Consider the following 26546-nt stretch of genomic DNA (forward strand, 5'->3'; position numbering starts at 1 on the left):
CTAGAGCGGGCAAGGGTGAAGCCGGGCTGTGCCATGCGGCAGAGGCTGCACCTGGGCACTCCCACCATTCTTCGTAGCCAGGTCAGGAGACCAGACCTGGAGAGCCCGGCGCCTCTCGGAGCCGCACCAGCGTCTCTGATCCCGATGGCCGTCTGCCCTCGCCTCGGGGCACCCCGAAAACCCACCCGGCCCGGGTCTCGGGAGCCTCGATCTCTCCAGGGACCCAGGAGACTAGTCCCCAGGCGGCTGCGCGGCGCCGGGTACCCACCTGAGCAGGCTGGAGAGGGGATGGCTCGAGGACCCGAGGCCGCCGCCGCCGCCGCCACCGGAGCCGCCGCCGCTGCCGCCGCCGCCGCCCCCGAAGCCGGAGGAGAGCCGCTTCCCGGACAGCAGCTTCTCCACGGCCGGGAGGTGCCCGGTGCGGGCCGCCTCCAGCAGCTCCTGCTCCTTCCCCATCCCCAGGGCCACCGCCCCCTGGACCCCCTCCCGGGGCCGCAGCCGAGCCGGCTCTGGCTCCCAAACTTTCCGTCTCCGGGCAACGCACCCCCCCAAAACCGGCCGGGGACACCACCCCCCTCCCCCCGCCTTCCCCCCCTCCACCAGCGCGTCACTTCCGGGATCCGGCGTCACGCGTCACGGCGCCCCGCGCCCGCCCAGTGCCCACCTAGCGGGGCGGGGCTGCGGGCGGCGCAGGTGGCCGTGTGCGCCACGTGGGCCCCGCAGTGGCCAGTGGGGCCTCCGGGGGCGAGAGGAGGGCGCCGTGCGGTCGCCGCGGTACAGGTGGAGGGGCCGCGGGCCCACCTGTGTCCGCCTCCGAAGCGCGCCCTTCCCGAAGGTTTGGGAGCCAGGACGTGAATACGGTCGTGCGGGCCGCAGAAACAAAGAGGGAGCTGTGGTAACGCGCACCCGCATTCCCGCTCCACGCGTCCGTGCGCGGACATTAAGCAACAGGGGTGGGGCCCAGTGCACAGGGGCGAGCAAAACGCCCCCTCAGTACCTCAACGACGGAGGAAAGTTCGAAAACGGAAATATCCCCACTTCATGCTCCCACTCCCGGGAATGGCGCCTAAAGTGAAATTCAAAATAAAAGAACCTCCCTCCGGCAGATGTTTTCCTCTTACTCCTGATGCAATTAACCAACCTGCCGGGAAAGTCAGGTGTGGGAGACCGCCCCCGACCTTGGGCGCCCGCGACTGGAGAAGTCGTGTACTTGGGCATATAAACTATGTTTGTTTCTGGCACCAGCACTGCTCCCGGCTCGACGCGGGCGCTCAATGGCGTGGAGTGGACAAATGGGCTGGACAAACTCCGGGGCGGCGTTAGAGGCGGCAGGGAGAGGGAGGCCTCCGGTAAGCCGTGCAGCTCCCCTTTAACCGGCGGCTTTCCCAGGACGGGAAGCCCACCGGCTGAAACCCGTGCTCGCGCCCACCGCCACGCTTAAAGCGGAGCCCGCACGTCGCTGCCGAATGACCGCGGAGGAGCCGGCGGGTGACGTCATCGCGGCGCGACGACCGGAAGTGAGCTGCCAGCCCCGGCTTGTGCCCGCTCCGCGACCCGCGGTCCCGCATTCGGCTGCGATGGATGGCGCCTGCGAGTCGCCCGCGGAAAAAGGCGGGGAGACCGAGGTGTCCGACGAGGCGGCCGCGGCTCCCGCGGGCCCTGGGACCACCGACGCGGACGGACACCCGGAGGAAGCGGACGGAGACGGGGATTTGAAAGAAGCCGCGGCAGAGGAAGGCGAGGTAGGGAGACGTTGGCGGGGCCGAGTGGACCCCGAGGTGGTGCTCTGGCTGCGCCACCGCCTGCATGTGCCTCCCCACCCCCTGCCCCGGCCGGGACCATTGGGACGCACAGGGTCCCTCCGATCTGCAGTCGCGGAGGCGGCTCGGGGTGGGCGGAGGCCGCACTGTAGGGCTGGTCGGGGCCGGGAGACCCAAGCTCGGGGTTCATATTTTTAATCCCTGCCCTTGACTATTAACACTCCTTCTGAAGGGATTTTAATAGCGTCTGGGTTTTCCTGGTGAGGAAGTTGGGATCCGATGTCTCCCTGAGACAGGCAAGAGCGAGAACCCAGGACGCCTAGAATCCCTTCCACTGCCCCGTGGTTCTCACAGCTGATGCTTGAGCGTAACGTTGTTATTCTAGGCAGCAGAGTCGTTAAAGGGAGGCTGCGGGCGTGACCGCTTTACTCACCTTATGTCCAGGGTCTCTCTGTCGCATAAACACACCTGGCCCATCAGTTGTGCGAGGCCGAAGCGCCGCAGTGCTCGCTAGCCGAGCGTCAGCCAGGGGACCAGAAGCACAGGGTTCTCTGGGTTCCCCTTCTAGAGAGAACCATAGGCTCTTAGAGCTGTAAGTATGGCGTTTAAAGAGATCGTGGAAGGACATTAGATTAGCCAGCGGTTCTCAACCTGTGGGTCGCGACCCCTTTAGGGGTCGAACGACCCTTTCACAGGGGTCGCCTAAGACCATCGGAAAACACATATATAATTACATATTGCTTTTGTGATTAATCACTATGCTTTAATTATGTTCAACTTGTAACAATGAAAAATACATCCTGCATATCAGATGTTTACATTACGTTTCGTAACAGTAGCAAAATTACAGTTATGAAGTAGCAACAAAAATAATTTTATGGTTGGGGGTCACCACAACGTGAGGAACTGTATTAAAGGGTCGCGGCATTAGGAAGGTTGAGAACCACTGGATTAGACAGAAACAGCCTTTCAGGGCATCAAGTTTTATTAAAATATAGAAAGTAAGGACTTTTAGAAAAAGAACAATGTTGTGAAACTTTTAAGAAGGAATCTGGCCCAGCTGGCCTGGCTCAGTGGTTGAGCATCGACCTCTGAACCAGGAGGTCACAGGTCACAGCTCGATTCCAGGTCAGGGCACATGCCCAGGTTGCAGGCTAGATCCTCACTGTGGGGCGTGCAGGAGGCAGCCAATCAATGGTTCTCTCTCATCATGGATGTTTCTATCTCTCTCCCTTCCTCTCTGAAATCTATATAATTTTAAAATCTAGCATAAATAAAACTATGCTAAACTCTTTCGTGGGGTGAGATAAATGATGAGACAAACCTGTCTTCACAAAGTTTTCAGCCTAGTAAATATTTGCATGATGCTGTAGAATTAAAAGATAGGAAGAAAAGAGTACTACATGTGGGAGAAGCTCATTTAAATGTTCCAAACTCAAAGAAACATTGTTTTGATGAGAAGATGCCTCCTTTTTAATATTCTTTCCACATGGAATCATCACAAGTGAAGAGATCTATAGGCTTAGAGCAGGGGTGGGCAAACTTTTTGACTCGAGGGCCACAATGGGTTCTTAAACTGGACCGGAGGGCCGGAACAAAAGCGTGGATGGAGTGTTTGTGTGAACTAATATAAATTCAAAGTAAACATCATTACATAAAAGGGTACGGTCTTTTTTTTTTTTTTTTTTTAGTTTTATTCATTTCAAACGGGCCGCATCCGGCCCGCGGGCCGTAGTTTGCCCACGGCTGGCTTAGAGGCAGAAGAGCTGGCTGGATGGAAAGGACTTTTCTAACATCCCCTCCAAGAATGAGGTTGGGAGAGTGGGCTCGGGGGGAAAGGTTTTCATGATTTCTTGGTATTGTATTGCCCTGGTAAACAAGTGTGGGAGCCATGAGCATACCTAAACTGGAAAACTGGAATTTTCGCTAGTGTTCTTTCCACAGCTGGGCTACAAATTTCTTTTGGGGAGATAGTGTATCCTACCATTGAATAAGTGGATTTGTTGTGTTGTAATGAGAATGATGTCTTCTTACCTTACCCGAGTCTGGAAAGTAGGCCAAGTATATAAAAGTGTTTCTTTCACCTCCTCAGCTCAAGAGTCAGGACATCTCAGATTTAACAGCAGTTGAAAGGGAAGACTCATCATTACTCACTCCTGCAGCCAAAAAACTGAAAATAGACCCCAAAGAAAAGAAAGAGAAGAAGCAGAAAGTGGATGAAGATGAGATTCAAAAGATGCAGTAAGTTACTTTCTGATCCTTCCCCATTGCAAGGCTCTAACTTGACCACACAAAATTAAGAAATTTTTCTTGACCTTCAACTTTTTTCTTTTATAAACTCAAAATAAAGTAATTAATACATTGGTATACCATAGGAAATATAAATAAGTAAAAAAAAATACCAATTTACCACCAAAATAAATACTATTAATATTTTGATATATATTTTCCAAGATATTTTCTATACATATATGTATATCTACAACAAATTTTTCAAAGATGTTAAATACCATTTGTAGTCCTAACCGGTTTGGCTCAGTGGATAGAGCGTCGGCCTGCGGACTCAAGGGTCCCAGGTTCAATTCTGGTCAAGGGCATGTACCTTGGTTGCGGGCACATCTCTAGTGGGGAGTGTGCAGGAGGCAGCTGATCGATGTTTCTCTCTCATCGATGTTTCTAACGCTCTATCCCTCTCTGTAAAAAATCAATAAATACCGTTTGTAACCATTTTGTACATTAAGTATGGTAGATGCATTGCATGTCAATAACTATATATCTAGGTCAGTGATGGCGAACCTATGACACGCGTGTCAGAGGTGACACGTGAACTCATTTTTTTGGTTGATTTTTCTTTGTTAAATGGCATTTAAATATATAAAATAAATATCAAAAATATAAATCTTTGTTTTACTATGGTTGCAAATATCAAAAAATTTCTATATGTGACATGGCACCAGAGTTAAGTTAGGGTTTTTCAAAATGCTGACACGCCGAGCTCAAAAGGTTCGCCATCACTGGTCTAGATCATAATTTTCTTCAAAATGGAAATAGCTTCATTTGCTTTCTGATTGTAAAAGTAGTATGGTTTCATTGCAAAGAATCCAGAGAATACAGAAAAGTAGAAAAAAATAGTTACCCATAATCCTACTACTTAGAGTTTACCCAGGGTATATACCTCTTCATGTTTGTTTTTTAATGTTTGATATGTATTGCTAAATATTTTCATGTCAGTAAAGATGCCTGTAAATCATCATTTTTAATGGCTACATTGTATTCCATTGTGTGGATGGACCATAATTTGACCAATCCCTGCAACTGTTCTTGTGTTTTGGATTTTTTTTGCAACATTATGATGCACATCTTTACATACTTCTCCATTTGATTCCTATAATAAACTGGAAGTGTAGTTGCTAGTTCAAATAGTATGAATATTTTCAAAGGATTTTCATACGTATTTCTAAATTCTTCTCCAAAACGGTTGTTCCATTTTACATTCTATCAGCATGTATGACTTTCTGTCTTCCCATTCTCCTTAGTACCATTCTTAATGCTTGTCAATGTGGTTTATGGAAAATGTTATCTTGTTTATTATTTTAATTTCTTTACTAGTGAAAGTTAATTTTTTTTTCCTTTATACTTATTGGCCATTGGTGCTTTTGTAAAGTTTCAGTTCATGTCCTTTGCTCATTTTCTAAAATTGGTATGGCTGCTCAGTGGTTGAGCATTAACCTATGAACCACGTCAGGGCACATGCCCAGGTTTCGGGCTTGGTCCCCAGAAGGGGGCCTGCAGGAGGCAGCTGATCAATGATTCTCTCTCATCATTGATGTTTCTGTCTCTCCCTTTCTCTCTGAAATCAATAAAAAATATATATTTAATAAATAAAATTGGTATGGCCATTGTTTTATTTATGTGAAAGAATTCATTCCTATAGAGCAGTGGTTCTCAACCTTCCTAATGCCGCAACCCTTTAATATAGTTCCTCACGTTGTGACCCCCAACCATAAAATTATTTTCGTTGCTACTTCGTAACTGTAATTTTGCTACTGTTATGAATCGTAATGTAAATATCTGATATGCAGGATGTATTTTCATTGTTCGCGACCCACAGGTTGAGAACCGCTGCTATAGAGTATTAACCCTTTTCCATATATTTTACAAAATTTTCCTCCTTACTCTGTTAATGTTGAAAACTACTGGTTTGAACATACATTTATATATTAAATTTTTACAATAACGTGAAGTGTAGTAAGGTAGCATTATAGGAGAGAGCCTAAGGCTGAAAACACAATTTATATGGTATGATACAGTGACCTAACATTGTTAAGTTTTTGTTCTTAACAAAGTAAAAAAAGGAAGTTGTTTCACTTATTCTCAAGTGCCTTAAGAGTAGAAATACTTTATCTTCATTCCTCATTAGCATTAACCTAATACTATCAACCCCTTGACAATTCATTTTCTATTTGACACTTGATTTTATTGATGTAATAAATATTTTAAGCATTCTTCTTATAAGTTAACTTAATTACCTGAACCTTTGTCTAGGATCCTGGTTTCTTCTTTTTCTGAGGAGCAGCTGAACCGTTATGAAATGTACCGCCGTTCAGCTTTCCCCAAGGCGGCCATTAAAAGGGTAAGGATGGATATCACACTTCATTTTCATCAGCTGGGAGAACCAAACTGGACTCCAGAGTTATGTCCCTTGGCATTTGGAAGTGACATGTTAGGCAAGTTGGGGGTCATTTAGGCGGGAAAATAAAAATAACCTGTCCCTCAATAATTTGACCAGTTTCGGTTTTGTATTCCAGGGATAGGGTCTTAAACAGAATCGTTGCTTTAATAGTCTCATGTTCAGCACCCGGCCTTTAGTAAACACTCAGTGCAGAGCTCTGTGGACACTTGTTTGTAAAGCCGGGCTGGACTACTTTAACCAGTCTTTGTCCTTCTCTCCAGCTGATCCAGTCCATCACCGGCACCTCCGTGTCTCAGAATGTGGTCATTGCTATGTCGGGTATTTCCAAGGTTTTCGTCGGGGAAGTGGTAGAAGAAGGTGAGTGGTGTTGGTATAAGTAATGGATTGAACCTGTGATGGCCTTATTTTCAAGAACGTCGGGACTGAGGGACTTAATAAGGCCCTGTAGTAGTTTCCACTTACACTAGAGGTTGACCTGGGGGGGGCCTTTGTATTCGGCAGAACATGACCATTAGTCCTTCAGAGTTTCCCTGCTGGCAGTTAGGAAGCATCTAGGAAATGTCCCTTCCTGATTCCTGTCCGCAGCCCAGGGTGACAGAAGCAGACCTTGTGTTTTTCGCCAATGAACTTTGTTCATTTCTGCTGCCAAAAGATACAAGAAAAGCTGTCACTGGGGCTGACCAGTGTGAGGAGTTATCCCTGATGTTATGACCCCTGGAACTGCTCCCGTACTTATCGAGTAAAGAACTTGGCTGCTGCCCACTGCTAATCACTAGCAACCCCAGTACGTGCCCTTGACCAGGAATCAAACCCGAGACCCTTCGCTGCCAGGCCCGGTGCCCTAACCACTGAATCACGCTGGCCAGGGCAAACATGGTACATTTTAGAGAAAATGCCTTGGTTTATTTCCTCAGCAAGCTTAGAAGAGGATGAGAATTACAGTACTCAAAAGGGTTGTGAGTAAGCTCTGGTGTGATCACAAAACTGTCTCCTTCCCCCCTTTAGCACTGGATGTGTGTGAGAAGTGGGGAGAAATGCCACCACTACAACCCAAACATATGCGGGAGGCTGTTCGGAGGTTAAAGTCGAAGGGGCAAATACCCAACTCGAAGCACAAAAAAATCATCTTCTTCTAAGACTGAAGCCGAGAAAGGCCTGGCACTGGAGGACGTGCTGGTTCCAGACGTGGGGTTGCAGGCTGTGCACTGCTGCTCCGGGATCTGCCCGTGTCTCAATGTCTTTCTCAACACTGTTCATCACACCTGGAAAGCAGGCGGCCTGTGTCATACATGCCTTGACTAAACATTGGGACCTTTGGGCATTTTGCGGCATTTAATTGTCTGGCTAGTTGGAAGCAGAAAGGCACATGGGCATGGCTTCCCTGGACAGGAGCTGCTTTCAGAGAAAACCTTTCCAAGAGAACTCTGATGGCTTCGCACTGGAGCCTGAAGTTGCTGTCTTAGGTTTTTACCTCTGGTTTTAAGTAGATGAAACAACCAGGAACTTCTGACTTAGTGCTACTCCAAATGAATAACGTTGTGATGCAGGAGTAGTGGAATAGTTTCTCCCTGTGAACATTAAAGAATCTCCGATAGATTTTGGTGAGTGATCATTAAACTGTTTTCCAACTTGTTGTATGTGTATTCATTTTCTGTCTAACTGGTTGGAATAGGGGGAATTCATCATTCTTGTTTTTGGTGTAAAACTGGTCTTGGGTTTTTTTTGTGAAAATTTGAACCCTCACTTTCTACTAGAGCTATTAAAATTTAATATCAAAAAGAGTACTTAAAGCACTTAAGAACAATGTAAAAGCCTATATATTTCAGATTCCTTATAAATAGATATAACACAACTAGTTCTGTTTAATAAGTTTAATTTGCTTTTTTCAGGTGGTTCACAGAACCAGTATACTCCAAATTTGATTAGATACTGCAACATTAAAGTTTCCCAATACTGACCAGTATTCCAGTTCATCAGATAAATTCTCATTGTTCTCCTCAAATGAAGGGGAATGGCGTGACCTTTCCGTAACAGTGATTAGCAGTAATAAGGCTACAGTATTAGTTGGCAGTCCCCAGGAATTCTTTCCTGTGTCACAGGGAGGCGGGCTTGAAGCTGCTCTGAAGCTTTCCATTCGGTGGAGCACCCTGAGTGGGGGAAGGACTCACGGAGTTGGGCAAATCTGACTTAGTATCTTACTAGAGTCATGGTGTGCAACTTGTCCTTAGCCAATGGAGAAGACACTTCAGTGGGGCTAAGAAGTGGTGGTAAAAGGCTACCTCTTGACCAAAAACTAAACCCAAGGGGGGCTGGGGGAACAGACAAACATTCTCAGTTCTAACAGGAATATTTTTAAGTTATAGGAACTATATTTCAATGTAAGATACTGGACAAGGCTGGAACTTAACAAGGGAGAAAGTTCACATGCCAAAACTGGCCACTTAGCAAAACCTCCCAGTTGAAGACTAAGTGCTTCACCTTGTGTCTGTTTAAGAGATAATCCCCATCCAACAATAGCTACTACCCACGCCTCCCCAGAGGTGACCAGGAATATTCTTATCCTAGCAGAAGGTGGGGGAAGCCATTGGTGAGAGGATATTACATCCACCAGAATCTCTTGAAACTTATGACCATGGTAAATCACAGCTTTTGCAGTTCTCAATAACAGGATGCTACCTACTAGCTTATGCAGCAGTGTTCAGTTATTTCCATGGTTTTATGGTGTTTTGACTGATTTTAGATCTTTAGTCAAGTATTAAAGGAGGAAAAAAAGCCCTTAGTGTAAGGTTAAAATGTAAAGTTCCCGTATCACCACAGCAATACCTCAAACAACCTTCCCACCACCCTCCTGAACTAAGGGGAAGCTCATGTAAGTGGGTCAGGTAATGGGATGTGTGAGGGGTGGTGTTTACGCCTTGGATATTCCATACGCAGGAACCATTTCTTTTAGAATCATGAAAAAGTACATAAAGTTGAGACCCATGGCAAAATCAAGGTCAGGTTAAATATACAGCAAAAAGCAGCCAACGCAAGAATGTAACCCACACCTTTTGTCTTAAGAAACTAGGTTCATTATTCCAGTAGTTGAAAACAATTTGAGATTGAAAACCATCCCTGCAGCTCAGCTGAGAGATTTACACCAGTGCAAGTGCACTAAAGCATATCTCCAGTACATCCATGTAAACAGGAAATATAGACAGTCACAGATGAGACAGTTGTAAATGTTTCACAGCCGAAATGCTGATGTGCAGTGGCTGGCGTCTGCGAAGTGGTGCTGTCATCACTCCAGACGATTTCGTGAGGTATTATTTCTTGTTCAGAGTCTTCGAGCTCCAAGGCAGAAATCGTAAGCAGTCCAAAGGAGCTGGTACTATTTTTTCCTTCCACTTTTTTCCTTCACATTTATCCTGATAACCAGTTCACATTTCTTCATTATGAAAAAAAATCTTCCTTCCACTGAAGAGCAGCAGGAAGTTACACAAGATGTTTACTAAAATTCCATGGGACAATGACCCCGACCGTATTTCCTGAGGGACGATTTCAAGATACAATGGCCAAAGCTGCTGTATAATGGAAGTCAGATACAGGGCTCCATTTGTCACATGGACCAGAGCCCCGGAAAGGCCAGAAACTGACTGAGCTGGCTATGAACGGGGTTAACCTTGGTATTGCCCAGGTTGTTTCTACTGCCTGCCATCAAGCACAAGTTCTTAAGGTAAAGGTATACCAGGCAATGCCGATTAGGCATGTTCTTCGCATGGAGGGATGCCAGAGGGATATGGGGGGCCAGGAAGAGAGAAAGGGAAGAAAATAACTGATTTTAAACCAATTCTGGTGAGCCTAAGGTTGAATAATTCCATTTTCCAGCGACTGGATCTCCCTCCTCTCCTTCCAAGACTTTAGAAATGCCATACTTGAGAGGACTGCTGATCCATTTGTTCTCCATTCTGCCTTTGAAGCAGCATTAAGGGAGTCTGTGGAGTTGTATTTCACCAAATAGCCCCAGTGGCCTGCAATTCCTTTCGGGGGTCTACACCATGCAAGGACTCCCTACCCCTCCTGCGGCCCCGCACGGGTCCTGCCAGCGACCTTGACAAGGAGCTCCACCAGTTCCTGATTTGCTGAGGAGTGCTTCCTTTTGCCTGAGGCTCTGCGGTACAGCCGAGAGCTAGTATTTCAGGACCTGGTGAACATGTCCTTCCTCTTGCTGGATATGTGATCAAACACCACCCTCCGCTATCATCGTTCAAGATGGTCCTCATCTAAGTGCCTCCACCCCCCATCATTTTTGCTGCTCTCTGCAGCTGTATATTTTAAGTAAGACCCGAGGTGCACATGTGCATGGCCGTGTGTGAGGTCCTTTTCTGGGTTGCCTCCATGTGTCCTTGCTGATGATGTAACTGGCCTTTTGGCCTCAGTAGCACATCGACCCTTCCCCTCAGCAATGCCTCCGTTTCCATCCTGAGTTTTAACAGGAGCGCACTGCCTCGTCGGCTGCTGTGCTGTTTTCTGTAAGTGCATTCCTTCACACTCACCTGCACTGAACCTCACCTGTCACTTTCCTGAGTATTCACAGCCTGGCTTGTGGCCCTTCTGCAATTTTGGGGGGTGTGTGTGAGTGTGTGTGTGTGTGTTTATGTGTGTGTTTAAAGTCTCTTCTGGTTTACCTTTCAATGCCTAGAAGTAGTGACATATGATTGCATTGTAATATCCTACTTTCAGGTTATTTATGAAAATATTAAATAAGGTTCAACCAAGCATCAATCAGTAGGAAACTTCCCCTGTTAACAGTCTTTCCAGAAACATGTTTATTCTTAAGTCTCTAAGTTGTTTCCTAAGCATGACAAAATATTCCCATAATCTCACAGTAACTGGTGCTTTTAAACTGCCTTAATGAAGAACTTGACAAAAGTTCTTTAAAAGTCAGAACAAATTAGATACTGTTCCTTCTTGAACACATGTTTCTTTTTATCCTAAAATATCTGTAATATACAAGTTAGGCATGATTTCCCACAGGGAAACATTTTACCTTTCCTTCAATAGGTCAATGTGATTAAGATTTTACTGACACTACTAAATCATAATTTACCATCCTGCAGATTCAAGGTGAGTTAGCTGGTGAGTTTCTGTCCCATCAACACAGTCTGAAGTACACAAAACAGTATAGATGAAGGTAGAGTGTTAAGGAAGAATTAGACAGGAAAGAAACGAGGAAATTGCGCTTTTGGGGGGCAGGGGTCAAAACCTAGCTAGGATGAAGGGTATTTTTTTTTTAAGTCAAAATTACATAATTTTAAAAGCCACAGTGATAGAGGGGAGTGGGGTGCAACAGACTAAGGTGTTTATGTTATAGTTTAAAACACACTTTCAGCTCCCAAACCAAGAGCTAAGGAGAGTGCTGGTAGAAAGTCATAGTGCTGGGGAGACAGCTGTGCCAGGGGCCCTGGGAGACAGGAAAGCACCTCCAGGTGCAGCCGCAGAAGAGAGGCAGCATTCTAGGCAGGCGCCTGGGGCTCAGAACCAAGCTCCCCGCTCATCCCTACCACACCATGCCTCCAACCACCTAACCCAGAGTGATTATTATTTTCTTGACTTAAACTTCAAATAAATTGTGTTACAGAAGGGAAAGCTGCTGTTGTTTACTTTCTACCACAGCCTCACAATGACAAAGCATAACCAAGGAAGCTGAACCCTGAAAAATGTGATTGTAATATCAGCCAAGAAGATATGAGCTTGGTTCCCTTTCCAAAAAAAGCAGGGTCCCGGTCTCCCTTATCTCATGCCCCTCTGGCTCCCGCCTTGCTGGCTGCTTCCTATTCCACTCTACCCCTGTGGCCGGAGCTCAGGCAGGACTGTTCAGGTCTGCTACAGGAAGCTCTAGGAAGAGAATCTTTGGTGGCTCTGTGGGTGACTGAGGAGGTGAGCACTTCGCCTTGTTCACACAGGTTGTGGAGGAAGCAAATGTCTGTCATGAAACCATGCAGTGAAATGGCCCTACAGTGTGGAGAAGATGCCACCTAGTGTGCAGAGGACCCAACAGCAAGACGTGATGCGTGAGCCACGCACAAAGCTGCCCCCAGTTTCCTGGAACATGGTCATGCTTGGCCCTATCTGCTATCCCAGTGACAACCCATAGCAGAAAGGAGTTAGGCACGCCCGGTCCCTCTGACATCCTTAACTCAACTTATTCAACACTGGAGGCTGCCGTCTGTCACGGGTGCGGATGTTGCTGGTGACTGCCTCTCCTTGGCACCGATGGCTGAGCCACAGCTGTCAGAGCTCAAAGAAGGGGTTATATTTCCTAAGCTCCTGGAAAAGTTTGTCTTTATCCTGGTTGGCATTGGCCAATGCTTGTTTAGTTTCTGTAAGTTCCTTTTGTAGGGTAGACAGTTCTTTCACCTGAGGAACAATAAGTCGTTCAGTTAATGAATAAAGTAACACAACTTGAAAAAACAACAACACTCAGTAAGGGAACAAGGTGGAAGAAGGATCCACAAGTTTGGCCAATGGTCAAGAGAACCCAACTCGATTTTTTCTAGAAGCCTAATCCTCTCTTCAGAGTTCATCAGTTACAGGGACAGCAGCTGGAAGATCTGTGATCAGCAACCATCCTTCCACCACCAGCTCCTGATTTACATCCTCTATTCAGCCATCTAGAGGCTGCTACTAGGTGACAGAGCCCAAACCACCCATCCACATACGCACGAGAAACCTTTCCAGCCTTCTGGGTTTTACCAGCTTCTGCGACTACAGTCCCTAGGGGCTTATGGGGAAGGTACTGTTCAGTCAGGTCCTCTCCTGTTGTCCAAAAGCCTCCCCTGTGAGCACCAAAAATACCTGTTCTTTTGGGGGCTGTCTCTTTTCACTGTTAGGTACTTCGGCTGATGGTCTGTCCTGAGCAGCAGCTGGGAAAAAAAGTAAAGGTTCTAAATGACAAATTGCTGCCCAGATGCAGACAATTCCTAGTTGTCACCTATTCCCTTACAGGAGGAGAAAGACAGGGAAGCCAGGGGGCTGACAAGCCCAACTCACCGCCTACGTGGAACACACCATCATCACTCCGCTTCAGCACAACATGCTCCATGGCTAGCGTGATGGGCACGGGGCCTGGAGACGTTGGGTAGATGGGGGGGATATCATCCTACAGGAAGAGGGAATGCATGATGCCCCAACCAACCCAGAGCAATCAGGTAACAACCCAGGCTTCTCCCATTCAGTCTGAAGCACTGCTATGTCATTGTTTATCCATACATTCTTGCAAGGGTGTGAGAGGCAGCAATGAGTCTCTCCCATTCTAGAGATGGTGAAACTGAGGATCAGATAAACTAGGGATTGCACACAATCATGCTGCACGCCAAGGACAAGGTCAGGGCTACAGACAGGTCTTCTGACCTAAACACAGGACTTTTTGACAACACATATGTATGTAGAGCTGTAACATTGACAAAGAATGCGAATATGCTTTTCCTCACTCACTCCTCACTCCTTTTACAGTGACAAGGCAAGAGGCTAAAGCTGTCACTGCCAGAATTCCTGGCCTGATAAAGTCTAGGGTGAAAACCCAAAGTCTCTCTCACCTTCAGGGTGATCCTGGAGTTCAGGAGCTCAATCTGCATGGGAACTACCACTGGAATCTCCTCATCCTCCAAGAAGGGCCCCAGGCCATTGAGCACTGAGGTGAGCAGCTCAAGGTCACAGCCTTGAAGCAATAAATGCAGGAAGCCATTCTTTGTGGCCAGGGGAGAATGAACAGCTGCACCAGGCCCCACCTCAAAGCGAAGGCCCACAGCTGGCCTGATGTGGCAAGTCTTCGAAGTTGAGGATTCTAGAAAGCTCGTACCTTTGAAATGACAGAAGGAAAAAATTAACTAATAGTCAGGGACTGTTCTAATATTCCTAACAACCCTATGCCAAAAGTATTATCATCCTTCCCATCTTAGAGATGAAGGAACTAGGACCCAGAGAATAACTGCCCAAAGGTACACCACTTACAATAGCAGGACAGGATCTGAGCACTAGCAGCCTGACCATGAAGACCGTGGGCTCAGTTCCCTTGCTATAACTCCCATGGTGGCTCAGGAGGGAAAGGGCCCAAAAGCTGGCCTTGCTAAGAACGGCCAAGGGAAGCTCTGAAAACATAAAACCCTCTACTCTGCTAAATTTGAATGTCTCTTCCTTTCTGTCAAGTCTTGGTCTTCCCAGATAAAGGCACGCCTCTCTGATAAAGCCAAGCAGGATCCACGCTAATCTCAAAACTCCACAAAAAACAATCTCAGCTATAGCCAAGGATAGGGAACAACCGTGTACTTACATACTGCTAATGGTACAACCATTTTAGAAAACAAACTGGCATTGTCTAGAACAGTTAGAGCTATACCTTCCCTAATGACCTAGAAATGATATCCTCAGGAACAGAACTCTGGAGAACTCTCCAACATACATACTAGAGACATGTACAAGGATGTTCAAGGCAACACAAAAATACTGCAACAATCCAAGTGCCTGTTCAGAATAGACTGAAGTAAATATAGCGATGGGTACAAGCGGTATCTGAGGGGTGACGGCGATGACTGCACAACTCTGTAAACGTCCTAAAAATTATTGAATCGTACATTTCTAGTGAGTGAATTTCACAGTATGCTGTTTTATAAAAAGCAAAAATTATACCCCAATAAAGCTGTTTTTAAAAAGCAAAAAGTAGTATATTTATACAATAGAATATTATATAGTAGGGACAATGAATTATAGCTAACTCAACAGCCCGGAAGAATCTGAAGAATATCATGTTGCTTGAAAGAAGTAAATCACGAAAGAATATAAACTATAATTCCACTTAGAATAACTCAAAACCCCACAAAGCAGAATAATACATTGATAGAACAGGTGAAAGAACTGTAAAGAAGAGGACAGATACCAAGTCAGGAAGCCGCGCTCCCTCTGACCGGAGGCAGAGGCTCCGGAGGGGAGTCCGGGCTTCCAAGTCAATGGCACCGTTTTATTAAACAAGGAGGCGGGTGCGTGGATTCACTGTATTGTTATTTTTGTTATACCTTACATATACCTTATAAGTATTCCTTAGTATTTACTGAATATTTTAAAAACCAAAATTTTAAATGAAACACATAACACAAGCCCAGATTTTTCCTGTCATCTTTTAAAGTCTAAACAATAATTCACATCCAAGGATTTAATCTGAGTGACAGAAGCTCCTTGGTCAGATATAATCTGATATGAGCAGCCACGCGAACGAATAAGTGGACACTGTCCTCATGCATAAGCTTAAGGAGCATGTGGGAAGTGAAAATGAAGACTAACCTACTACTGAATGCAAAGCCCCAGAAAGAAGTTCCTGGCAAGAAGGCGGCTTCGTTGGGAGTCCTTCCTCCCCCCAATGGCTACTGGAGAGAAAGGCTAAGGGCTTGGCTAGGGCAGCTGCCGCTGGAGCAGTGACAGGAACCCGTTAAGCTCTGGCTGCCCCAGACAAATCCCACCAGCTTGCCTGGAATGGCCGCCCTCCTTACCCGGGCACTGTCCATGCAGGAACGGCCAGAGTCCCACGGTGCCCAGGTGCTGCAGGCTCAGTTCCTCTGCTTGCAGGGCCACAGTCAGGTCCTGACCACGCACCTCAATCCCCAAAGACACCTCATTTACCTTCAGCACCAGAACCGAGACCTGTAAAAGGAGACTATCTTAGCTGATTCCTGAGCTTCCAGCCTAGAGCCTGTTCTCTGCAGAGAAGGAAGGAGAGCGGCTGACCGGGTGAGGATGGAGGTCTTCCCCACTGGGTGGGGCCAAACTATTGGCTTCCAGTGACCCCTGTCCACAACTCTCCACGATGGAGCTCCCTTGAACACCAGCACTGTCCAGGGCACTTGGAAGAGATCCTGGTGGAAGAGATTCTGAACCAGACTCTGCAAAAGAAAGACAACAAAAGAGTTTGAAAGTCAAAAACTTCTGTTCAAATACAATCTCTAAAAACAATGACAATTGCAAAGACAAAATATGACATTTATGAGATTAGAAATTTGAAGACTAACTACGTATTTGATGAATTTAAGGAATTAGTTAATTTTTAAAAGTGCAATAGTATTTTGTCAAATATTTTAAAAGTCTATAAATGGAAGCAAGTCAAGTGTCCATGGATGGATAAATGGATAAACAAAATACGAAGGAAATTCGGACACATGCTACAACGTGAATGAACCTTGAGGACATTATGTTAGGTTAAACAAGATGGTCACAAAAGAACAAGTACTGTATGCTTCCACTTATATGAGGTACCTAGAATGGTCAAATTCATAGAGAAAGAAAACAGAATGATGGTTAACAGGAGTATATGCATAGAGTTTCATTTTTTCAGGATGAAGAGTTCTGGAGATGGATAGTAGAGATGGTTGCACAACTATCTGAATGTACTTAATGCCACTGAATTATAGTTAAAAGAGTTAAGATGGTCAATTTATGTGTCTTTTACCATAATTAAAAGTTTGTATTTTCTAGAGATGCATAATGAAAATATTTATGGATCAAATGATATGTTTGGGATTTGCTTCAAAATAATATGGGAAGAAGGGAAGTGGGCAGAAGTATGTATGAAACAAAAATGACCATGTGTTCTTAATATTTGAAGCTAGGTAATGGGTATATGAGGGTTCATGACTTCATTCTGTCTACTTTTATATATATTTGAAATTTCCCATAAGAAATTAATAATAACAGCCCAGCTGGGATGGCTCAGTGGTTAAGCATCCTACAAACCAGGAAATCACAGTTTAATTCCCAGGCAGGGCACATGCCTGGGTTGTGGGTTTGATCCCCAGTGTGGGACGAGAAGGAGGCAGCCAATCAGTGATTCTCTCTCATCACTGAGTGTTTCTCTCTCTCTCTCCCTCTCTCTTCCTCTCTAAAATCAATAAAAAATATTTAAAAATAATAATAACAAAACAAACATGGGCACACACCACTCAGCTTAAGAAACAGTACATTCTCTCTCTTTTTTTTCATTTAGACACTTAAGGAACAATTTTTTAAAAAAAATACATTTCTACTGATTTCAGAGAGGGAGAGGGAGAGAAACATCAGTGATGAGAGAAAACCATTGATCGGCTATCTCCTGCACGCCCCCTACTGGGGATTGAGCCACAACCCAGGCTTGTGCCCTTGACTGGAATCAAACCCAGGACCCTTCAGTCCGCAGGCCAACACTCTATCCACTGAGCCAAATCAGCTAGGGCAAGGAACAATTTTAAAAGTCTGCTTTCCAGTGTAATTTCCTATGGTAATTGATCTAATTCCTAAAAGTTATTTGTTTTATCATAGACAAAAAGCTCCTAGCTATTTTTCAATAATAAAATACATAGTTAGGCAAAAACCAGACAGCACACACACACCATAACCCCAGTCACAGAGCTAATGCTCTGCTGCAGCCGGGTGGCTGTCAGACTGGTCTCGGTCTGTGATAAAGGCCAGGCACTAAACAATAACTTAGAAGATGTGGGGATAAAGCTAGCCACAAATCCATTAAAATTTCTCTTTTTTCTGTTTTGGTTAAGAAAATGTCTATTTTATCAAATCTCAGGTCCTTCTGCATCCTACCAGTCTGAATACAAGCAGGAGAAAGAACCCTTTCTGGACTTCTAGAACATTGGCTGGCTCTGCTTCCACTTACCAGACTCCATGAGCATCACGAACCCATCACTACCATCGCTGTCTACTGAAATCCGGTCTTCAGGGCCACTGCTATCCAATGAGACACCATCAAATGACTGCTGAGACACTGTCCTCTTCATGGAAAAAAATCGGAGTCGGGAACCACCTCCACTCACTGGGGCTGCCACCTTCTCCTCTATCTTGGCCATGGTCTCCCTGTTCAAAAACAAAACCCACAGATGTGGCTTCAGAAACACTGTTTCGTTCCCTTGCAATATCCATCCCTTCAGCCCAGATAGTTATTATATACATACACTTTGATGTCAACTATTACCTGTTATAGAGGGGAGGGGTGTCACACCATTTTAACAGGTGGCCTTTATGAATCCTCATATTCCAGCATTTCAAGCTGCATAAGCAGCTCTCCCTTATCAACATTCAATGTCAAGGTTGTATATATAAGGTCATCCCATATAAAGAAGAGGACAACTACCTACCTACCTACAGCCCATGCTAATGAATAGCTACCTAATGAATAGCACTTGAATCCACCCACATTCATTCCACAAGTATTTATTGAATAACTTCCGCATACAAGGACCAATCTAGGCACAGGGCAGCGGTGGAGGTGAATAAAGTGATGAATAAGACATCCCCTGTCCTCAAGAACTTATCTAGAAGGCAGGAGGAGACTCAAACATAAATAACACTCTATGGGAGTAAGTTACACATACCATAAGAGAGGGACAGAGGTACAAGCCAAAGGCCAGGCAATATCAAAGAGGGGGAAAGATGAGGAGAAGGGGATCAAAAATGGCTTTGTGGAAGGAGACGGCATTTGAGTTGGTCTTTGAAGGACTGTGAAAGAGGTGGGGGAAAGAGCATTTTATGGTGAAGAAACAGCATAAGCAAAGGCATAGAACCAGAAAACAAAAAGTCCCTTTAGAGACTAGTAAGTAGCTCAGCCCAACTAGAGCATAAATTTTGTTAGGGAAAGAAATGGAAGATAAAGCTAAAAAGGCATAACATCGTGAAAAGAAACTTTCAAATACCTTTTTTTTTTAATAAAATATATTTATCAATATCAGAGAGGAAGGAAGAGGGAGAGAGAGATAGAAACATCAATGATGAGAGAGAATCACTGATCGGCTGCCACCTGCACGCCCCCTACTGGGGATCGAGCCCGCAACCCAAGCATGTGCCCTTGGCCAGAACTGAACCTGGGACCCTTCAGTCCGCAGGCCAACGCTCTATCCACTGAGCCAAACTGGCTAGGGCTTCAAATACCTTTAATCCTACTCTCCCATTTTACAGATGAAGAAACTGACTCATGAGTAAAGATGAATTTAAAAAAAAAACAAATCTAAAAAAAAAAGAAACAGAAAAAGAAAAACCCAAGACTATTACCTTCTTGCAAAGCACTTTTTTTTTCACTTTACCACATGGTTGCAGCCAAATTATAGAAAACCCTGGGTGAAAGATTATATAAGAAGATGCTCCAGCTGATTCTGAAGTAGGCTTACATCTGAGAATCCCTGCTCTAGAAACTGTGGGAAATCTCTGTACCTTCTGCTCAGTACTGATATACTCTAAAGAAATACAGTCGATTATCCTCCTGTTTAATAAAAGGCTAATATGCAAATTGACCAAATGGCAGAAAGACCAGTCACTATGATGCACACTGACCACCAGGGGGCAGATGCTCAACACAGGAGCTGCCCCCGGGTGGTCAGTGTGCTTCACTGCCCAGCTAGAAGCCGGGCTCACGGCTCATTAGTGCAGCGGGGGTGGCGGGAGCCTCTCCCGCCTCCGCTGCGGGCAGGAAGTAAGGAGCAAGGGGTCCTGAACTGCGAGAGCCCCGGACTGTGAGAGGGATGTCTTACTGCCAGCTTAGGTCCGATCCTGAGGGGTCCCAGACTGAGAGAGAGCACAGGCCAGGCTGAGGGACCCCCCTCCCATCCCCAGTGCACAAATCTTGTGTAGTGGGCCTCTAGTTTAAAATAAATAAATAAAAACTGTAAAGTGCCATGTGATATATGCCACACGAAATATTTCAATTCAGGGGATGTGAGGAAAAAGCCTGAAGGTTTTAGAGTAGGGAAATAACAAGATCATACCTGCGTTTTAAGAAGTTTGACCTGGCTTTTCCTAACAAGTTAGAAAGTAAAGACTTCAATGAGGAATTCAATTAATTGTTTTCTAAAACAGTTGACATTTGGGGACAAACAGGAGCAACTGATGTGAGAGTCCCTCAATGAGGAACTGGGGGTAGGGATCAGCAGTGTTTTCACAAGTTCTCCAGCTGATTCTGAAGCAGGCTTATGTCTGAGAATCCCTGCTCTAGGAATTGTGGTCCGAACTTGACAAACGACTGACTGAGCGGAGTCAAAATATTGAACTTGAACAAGCAGACTGATGATACCAAAAGGGGAAAGAACTGGTCTGGGGAGAGATAAGGAATTTAGCTATATGTATGTGAGGTTCCAGGCACTCCTGGGACATCCCTTTGGAACTACATGCAGTAGATACTTTTAAATGAGTAGGAGAAGGAAGTCAGGATTGAAAATAGGGAATATAGCAGAAGTGAGGAAATGGATAAAATAACCAAGAGAGAGCCCTAACCGGTCTGGCTCAGTGGATAGAGCATCGGCCTGCAGGCTGAAGGATCCCAGGTTCGATTCCAGTCAAGGGCATGTACCTTGGTTGCAGGCACATCCCCAGTAGGGTGTGTGCAGGAGGCAGCTGATTGATGTTTCTAACTCTCTATCCCTCTCCTCTCCTCTCCTCTCTGTAAACAATCAATAAAATATATTTTAAAAAAATAATAATAACCGAGAGAGAAAGCATTCAAAAGCACAGGCTGATATAAATCTTCGGAAAGTTTGGCAAATGCATCAAGAACTTTAAAAATGTTTGTAGTGTTTGACCCCAATAATTCTATTTCTAGATTTAATTTGCATAAACAGTATTGTTCACAAAAATAAGGACATTTAACACAGCATCAGTTCTAGCTGAGAAAAACTGGAAACAGACTAAATGAGTTACCCCTAGATAGTGGAATGGATGAATAAATCATGATACAACAGTTTGCTAGAACATAATAGAGCAATTAAAAATTATACACACATAATTTTTGAATAGGAAAATGAATGGGAAAATATTCACAACAAAACATTAAGTGAATAAAATTGGACATTTTCTATATCTTATAGAAATATAATCCCATTGTAAAAACCATATTTGTATATATATGTGTGTATACACATATCAGCATTCACATGGATACACAAATATATATATGAACACTGGAAAAAAATAGATGCAAATGTAAATAGTGGCTATCTCTGGACAGCATCATTACAAGTGGCTTTCATGTTTTCTTCTATTTTTTACATTGCCAACAAAGTGAGCACAATCATTTTTATAATTAAAAATTATGACCAAGGTGATGAGAACGCACAGTTACATTTACAGGATAGCCGAAACCCGTTTGGCTCAGTGGATAGAGCGTCGGCCTGCGGACTGAGGGGTCCCAGGTTCGATTCCGGTCAAGGGCATGTACCTGGGTTGCGGGCACATCCCCAGTGGGGAGTGTGCAGGAGGCAGCTGATCGATGTTTCTCTCTCATCCATGTTTCTGACTCTCTATCTCTCTCCCTTCCTCTCTGTAAAAAAATCAATAAAATAAATTTTAAAAAAACAAACATTTACAGGATAAAAGGAAGAAGAGAGCAGCTAAGGAAGAAGAAAAGACTCCTCCCTCTGAAGTCACACACGCGCAGGATGAACTGACTGGCAGGAGTCACTGCCATGTGGAGTCCAGGGTGAGGACTGTGAAAAGCCCACTGGCCTGCACAGTTAGGACGTCACTGCAGGTGTTTTTTAAAAAAAAACAAACTTGTGCCCTAACCGGTTTGGCTCAATGGGTAGAGTGTCGGCCTGCGGACTCAAGGGTCCCAGGTTCGATTCCGGTCAAGGGCATGTACCTTGGTTGCGGGCACATACCCAGTGGGGAGTGTGTAGGAGGCAGCTGAGCTGATCGATGTTTCTCTCTCATCCATGTTTCTAACTCTCTATCCCTCTCCCTTCCTCTCTGTAAAAAATCAATAAAATATATATTTTTTTAAAAATAAAAACTTGTATCACACACCTTTCTCTGCTCTTTCCAACTCTCCTCTTTCCCATCTCCCTTACTCTTCTGCATTTAGAAAAGGCAGCACATTTGGTGACTGGCAGTCCAGGCTTTTAATCCTCGCCCCACCACTCACAAGTTGTGTGATCCCGAGCAAACTCCTTACCTCTCTGAGCCTCAGTTTCCTCACTGGTAAAATGGGGAGGGAGTGATACCAGTACCCACCTTATAGGGTTGTTACAAGAGTTCAATGGACTAATATTATACGTATTTAGGACAGTGCCTGACATAAAAAGCACTCAATAAATGTTGGCTGAAATTATTATATCATTCACCCCTTTAAAAGCGTTCCTGTTTCCTTCTTCCTAGACTGTGTATGCCTAGCAGGTTCTAGCACAGCCACCGGCAATGTTGAGAGATCCACTTAAGACAATCCATTCAGACAAAAGCTCTTAAGCCACCAGTTGGCTCCATTTCTGTGTTTCTGCTTACTCCCTACTTATCTCCAGTGCCTACCACAGAGAACGGCACACAGTAGGGCTTAAAAATTATTGCTGAATGAGAGGATGAACTTCTTCCTCCTCTATTCTCCTGGCAGACATTGGTAAGATGTATCAGAAAGAGCAAATCCAAAGCCCAGCTTTTTATCCACCACACAGGTTTCTTGGGTGCATCCTCCCTGAGGCCTATTTCCTCAGCCATAAACTAAGGTTACAAGTATCTGCAGCTACCTTACCAGGTTGCCAGGGGGATCCAATCAAACCAAATGCTACACTAGCGCTCACTGAAGACTAAAGTATCATACAGATGGCAGGCATTATCATTCCAATATAGCATATCTGATATAACAGTGAGTCAGAGAAAGAGGAGATAATTTAATCCTAAGAAGCAATTGACTTGAAAGCTGCCCAAGAATAGTTTATGATATGTGGAGGCATGTGAAATCACATGGGATTTTGTGTTATTTTATTGGGATTTCTGGTTCTTCACCTATCACAGAATTAGATGTAGCCTGAAAATGAGTCTCTCCAACTGGTGTACCTGTTACCCTCCAAGTAGCCTGAAAATTCCTCCACTGCCCTGCCCTGCCCTGCAGGCAGCTCTGAAAACCAAGGCTTTGCCACATTAAACAGGCCATTCTATGCATTCTTCGGGACTGCTCACAGTAAAAGACTGTAAGTCTAATGACCATAACCAGGAGGAAGAGATGGGGTAAGTGAAGGAAGCAGAGAAGCACTCACTTGGCTGGGGGCAGGGACAGCATCCTGTGCATGGTGGAGCTCATTCGGTCTTTGCCCAGACCTAAGACATCCTTGGTCAAAGACACAGCTTCCTTGGTGAGGTCCATGGTGGCATGCAGAGCCTCCTTGGTGGCATCCTTGGTCGTATGCATAGCACTTGACAATTCTCCCTCAATGTTCTTCAGGGGTGCAAGCTCACTCTGTCCATTCACAGCGGTATCCCTAACACCTGGGGGCTTCAGGGCAGCTGGGGAGCTGGATGCTTGGGCTCTGCTTAGCCTCTTGGCCTGTAGCGAATCGAATGCCTCATGGCCCTTCCCTGCCCACTGCTGTGCAAGAGAAGCTGAGTGCTGCAGCTCTCCATCGCTATGGAGAGGCAGTGACCTATCCTGGGCTGCATCCAGATTTCCAATGCCACCGTCCTCCAGAAACGTCTCAGGGCTTGCTGGGCCCTGGTCTGAGGAGGCATCAGACTTCAGCTCCCGATCCTCGGAAGGAGACAGCTCCGAATCTATGAGGCTGGTGGTATCTAAACCCACAGAATCAGCTTCGGCGGCACCAGGGGCAGGATGCATGAGCAGAGCCACCTCAGCGCTGGGGAAGAGGACCCCAATGCAAGCTGTCGGGTCCTGCATGGCAGACCCAGTCATGGCCTCTGTATCCTTCATCAGCTGCTCCTGAAGACCCTGGAGCACCTCTTGCAGGCGGAGCAGAGCCAAGTACTGGTAGTGGTCGAGCCTCACTCGGACATGGTCAGGGGAGTGTACAAGCATGTGAACCTCTGCCGTGTCCTGCAGCTCGGTCAGAGGCTCTTTGATATCCACACCGCCGCCGCCGCCTTCTCTCAGAGTCTCCATGACTTCAGTAAAGCCTGACAGGCTTTTCAAATCATGTTCAGTCTTTGACCTCAGATGGGACACACTGTCAGGGGCTAGGGCCCCAGACTGAACAGTACTGCCAAAGCTGGCTGATGGTTTCAGCCTCCCTTCTGCGGCCAAAAGGAGCTTCTGTGCCTGGGCCTGCTGCCAGCGCAGGGGTAGGCAGGCCCAAAGGGACAAGGGGAAGGGGGCCACAAAATTCAAGGTACGGCCTTTGAAGTTCTCTGTTCCCTCAAAGTCCAAGGAGATCTGGGGGAAGTGGATGGACCAGAGATCCTGGGAAGCCGTAGGCCTCTGGGGAGGGAGGGTGCTAGCATGAGGGAGGCTGGAATCCATCTGGAAGGCATGCTGCACAAAAAGCATATGCAGGAGACTGAAGCCACCTGGAACCTTGGGGAACTGAACGTAATTGGAATGAAAGAACTCAGCAGCAGCAAAACCCTGGAAGAGACTGTGGAGGTCTGGACAGTTGTAGTGTGGGGTATGACGCGTATTGGTGGCGGTCATGGACGATGCAGAGAAGACTAGGGCCTGGGGCCGATGCAGCCCAGCCTGCTCTCTCTTCTCCAGCGGGAAGCTTACCTTCAGAGAGAAAAGGAAACCCAATTCAGAATGGCCAGATGAATATCTGCACGCCCCACCATTAACACACAAGGAAAGACCACTGCGGCTGTGAAACTGTTTTTCTTATTCTGTCAAGAGGACAGAGCAGAACCCTGGATCATAATGGGCGAAATGCAGCTGTGGCTGTCAACAGGGAACAAGAATCCCACTCTCTCCCTACCTTCAACCGGAAGGCATCCAGTCGGATGTCCAAGTGCTCATCTTTCTGGCTAGAATCTTCCAGTTTGTAGATAGCTTTGAACTGCTCCAAGCTGCGGTATAAATCCAGGCAGAAGAGGTTTCCCCAGAGCAAGCTGACAGGATCCACAGTAAATGTCAGACCATTTAATTCAATGTAGAGATTGGGACAGGGAACTGGAAAGCAGAGAAGAGAATCGCCATGTACAAAGTAGCAGCTCGACTCCTACTTACCAGCTAGTATTCATTTTACTATCAAGAGAGCAAAGGTACATATTTATACAGGGCAGAGTCTTTAACAAAGGTGTGCTAAACTAACTCAAATACCCTAAACTCCTAACAAGTGAGAATATAAGTACAGTCCCAAGCCTGACAAATGGGAAGATCATGCCTGGACGGGAAGAAATGGCCACCTCCGATGCTTACCTGGAAGCTCCTGATTATCTGGGAAATAATACTCCGTGAATTCAATGTGAATGGCGGAGACCTGAGCGGGTAGGTTGTAAAGTTTCCGACTGCAGGAAAGGAGTGTAGATGGCTTCTTACTGGGCTGTTTAGCTGTAGAAACCTGTTATTACAAATTGCTGTTAGCATCTGTGCTGCACCCAGAATAAAATGTCCATTTCCTCTACTATCCTTCTAGCCTGTCCCAGGGAGCATAGTGCTTCTACATGTATCTTCCACGTGTTCCAGGCATTCTCACACCTGCCTATCACTATCCACAAGTTCATGTTTTCAATGGAAGGTTTGTAAGGTTTGTAGTAGGATATTCACCAGAAACTGGTGGAATCCCAAGTACAGATCTCAACAGACATGCTCAGAAGGAAAGACACGAAAGTGTCGACCCACCCAGAAGTTAGGGAAACAGACCCCAAATTCCACAACTTTGCTCACACTGTTGCCTTCCAAGGGAACTGCCCCACCCCTTTCCAATCACGCTTCCCCGTGCCCTGGACTCCTCACCTGGTGGATGTCCAAGTCATCCACCCGTATTACCAGGCAGCTAGAGCGTAAGCGATTCCATGCTGGAGGCCGAAAGGCAGCCTTTCTTCCCTGAGAGGGGTTTCTCTCAAGGGAGTTCTTTCGAGTACTGGAGAGAGAATCTAAATAAAAATTAAAAGGTGGGAAAGACACTCAGACACATTCAACTCTCATTATTAATAGAATTAGGAAGTAAAAATCCTAATTAGGATTATAAAGTGATGACCCTACGATCATTAATGCCATTTGTAGGAAAGACAGCCTAACACTGTCTAGCTTCTGGATGGAACTCAAAAATTATCTTCTCCCTAAGACCAAGCAACAGCGAATGAATACAGGTGATGGCACCCTCTCGCAACATTGCAGCCATCCCTGGGGACAAACAGGGCTGGGTAAAGAAAAAAAGTCATTA

The 26546-nt window shown here is 45.7% G+C and overlaps 3 protein-coding genes across 12 annotated transcripts in view; 1 reads left to right on the top strand and 2 right to left on the bottom strand.

The window, feature by feature from the left end:
• The window catches only part of ANKS1A (ankyrin repeat and sterile alpha motif domain containing 1A), a 178359-nt gene extending 177789 nt beyond the window's left edge, over nt 1-570 (bottom strand). For 5 of the 6 annotated variants that reach the window (XM_059701917.1, XM_059701914.1, XM_059701915.1 and 2 more), the window contains exon 1: nt 269-569. In XM_059701917.1, the coding sequence (XP_059557900.1) occupies nt 269-456 (188 nt within the window). In that variant the 5' untranslated portion in view covers nt 457-569. Of the gene's footprint in view, nt 1-268 lie in introns of all 6 variants that reach the window. The other variant, XM_059701913.1, reaches the window with a different exon arrangement.
• Nucleotides 571-1313: 743 nt separating this feature from the next.
• Nucleotides 1314-8085, top strand: TAF11 (TATA-box binding protein associated factor 11). 2 transcript variants are annotated; one of them, XM_059701920.1, is made up of 5 exons: nt 1351-1742; nt 3853-4001; nt 6306-6393; nt 6714-6810; nt 7459-8085. In XM_059701920.1, exons 1-5 carry the CDS (start codon nt 1467-1469, stop codon nt 7587-7589), a joined length of 741 nt encoding a protein of 246 aa, XP_059557903.1. In that variant the 5' UTR covers nt 1351-1466; the 3' UTR covers nt 7590-8085. The 2 variants fall into 2 exon arrangements, with proteins under 2 accessions (XP_059557904.1, XP_059557903.1); XM_059701921.1 differs by lacking the exon at nt 6714-6810 and having other exon boundaries at nt 1314-1742.
• The window catches only part of BLTP3A (bridge-like lipid transfer protein family member 3A), a 60409-nt gene continuing 41647 nt past the window's right edge, over nt 7785-26546 (bottom strand). For 3 of the 4 annotated variants that reach the window (XM_059701908.1, XM_059701911.1, XM_059701910.1), the window contains 11 exons: nt 26117-26256; nt 25580-25721; nt 25137-25330; nt 23475-24934; nt 18122-18318; nt 16210-16364; nt 15975-16125; nt 14031-14293; nt 13486-13594; nt 13291-13358; nt 7785-12852 (listed from right to left, as the gene is read on the bottom strand). In XM_059701908.1, coding sequence (XP_059557891.1) covers nt 12727-12852; nt 13291-13358; nt 13486-13594; nt 14031-14293; nt 15975-16125; nt 16210-16364; nt 18122-18318; nt 23475-24934; nt 25137-25330; nt 25580-25721; nt 26117-26256 — 3005 coding nt within the window. In that variant the 3' untranslated portion in view covers nt 7785-12726. Of the gene's footprint in view, nt 12853-13290; nt 13359-13485; nt 13595-14030; nt 14294-15974; nt 16126-16209; nt 16365-18121; nt 18319-23474; nt 24935-25136; nt 25331-25579; nt 25722-26116; nt 26257-26546 lie in introns of those variants that run through there. The other variant, XM_059701912.1, reaches the window with a different exon arrangement.

The sequence above is a fragment of the Myotis daubentonii genome, chromosome 6 (assembly GCF_963259705.1).
Source record: "Myotis daubentonii chromosome 6, mMyoDau2.1, whole genome shotgun sequence".
Classification (NCBI taxonomy): Eukaryota; Metazoa; Chordata; class Mammalia; order Chiroptera; family Vespertilionidae; genus Myotis; species Myotis daubentonii.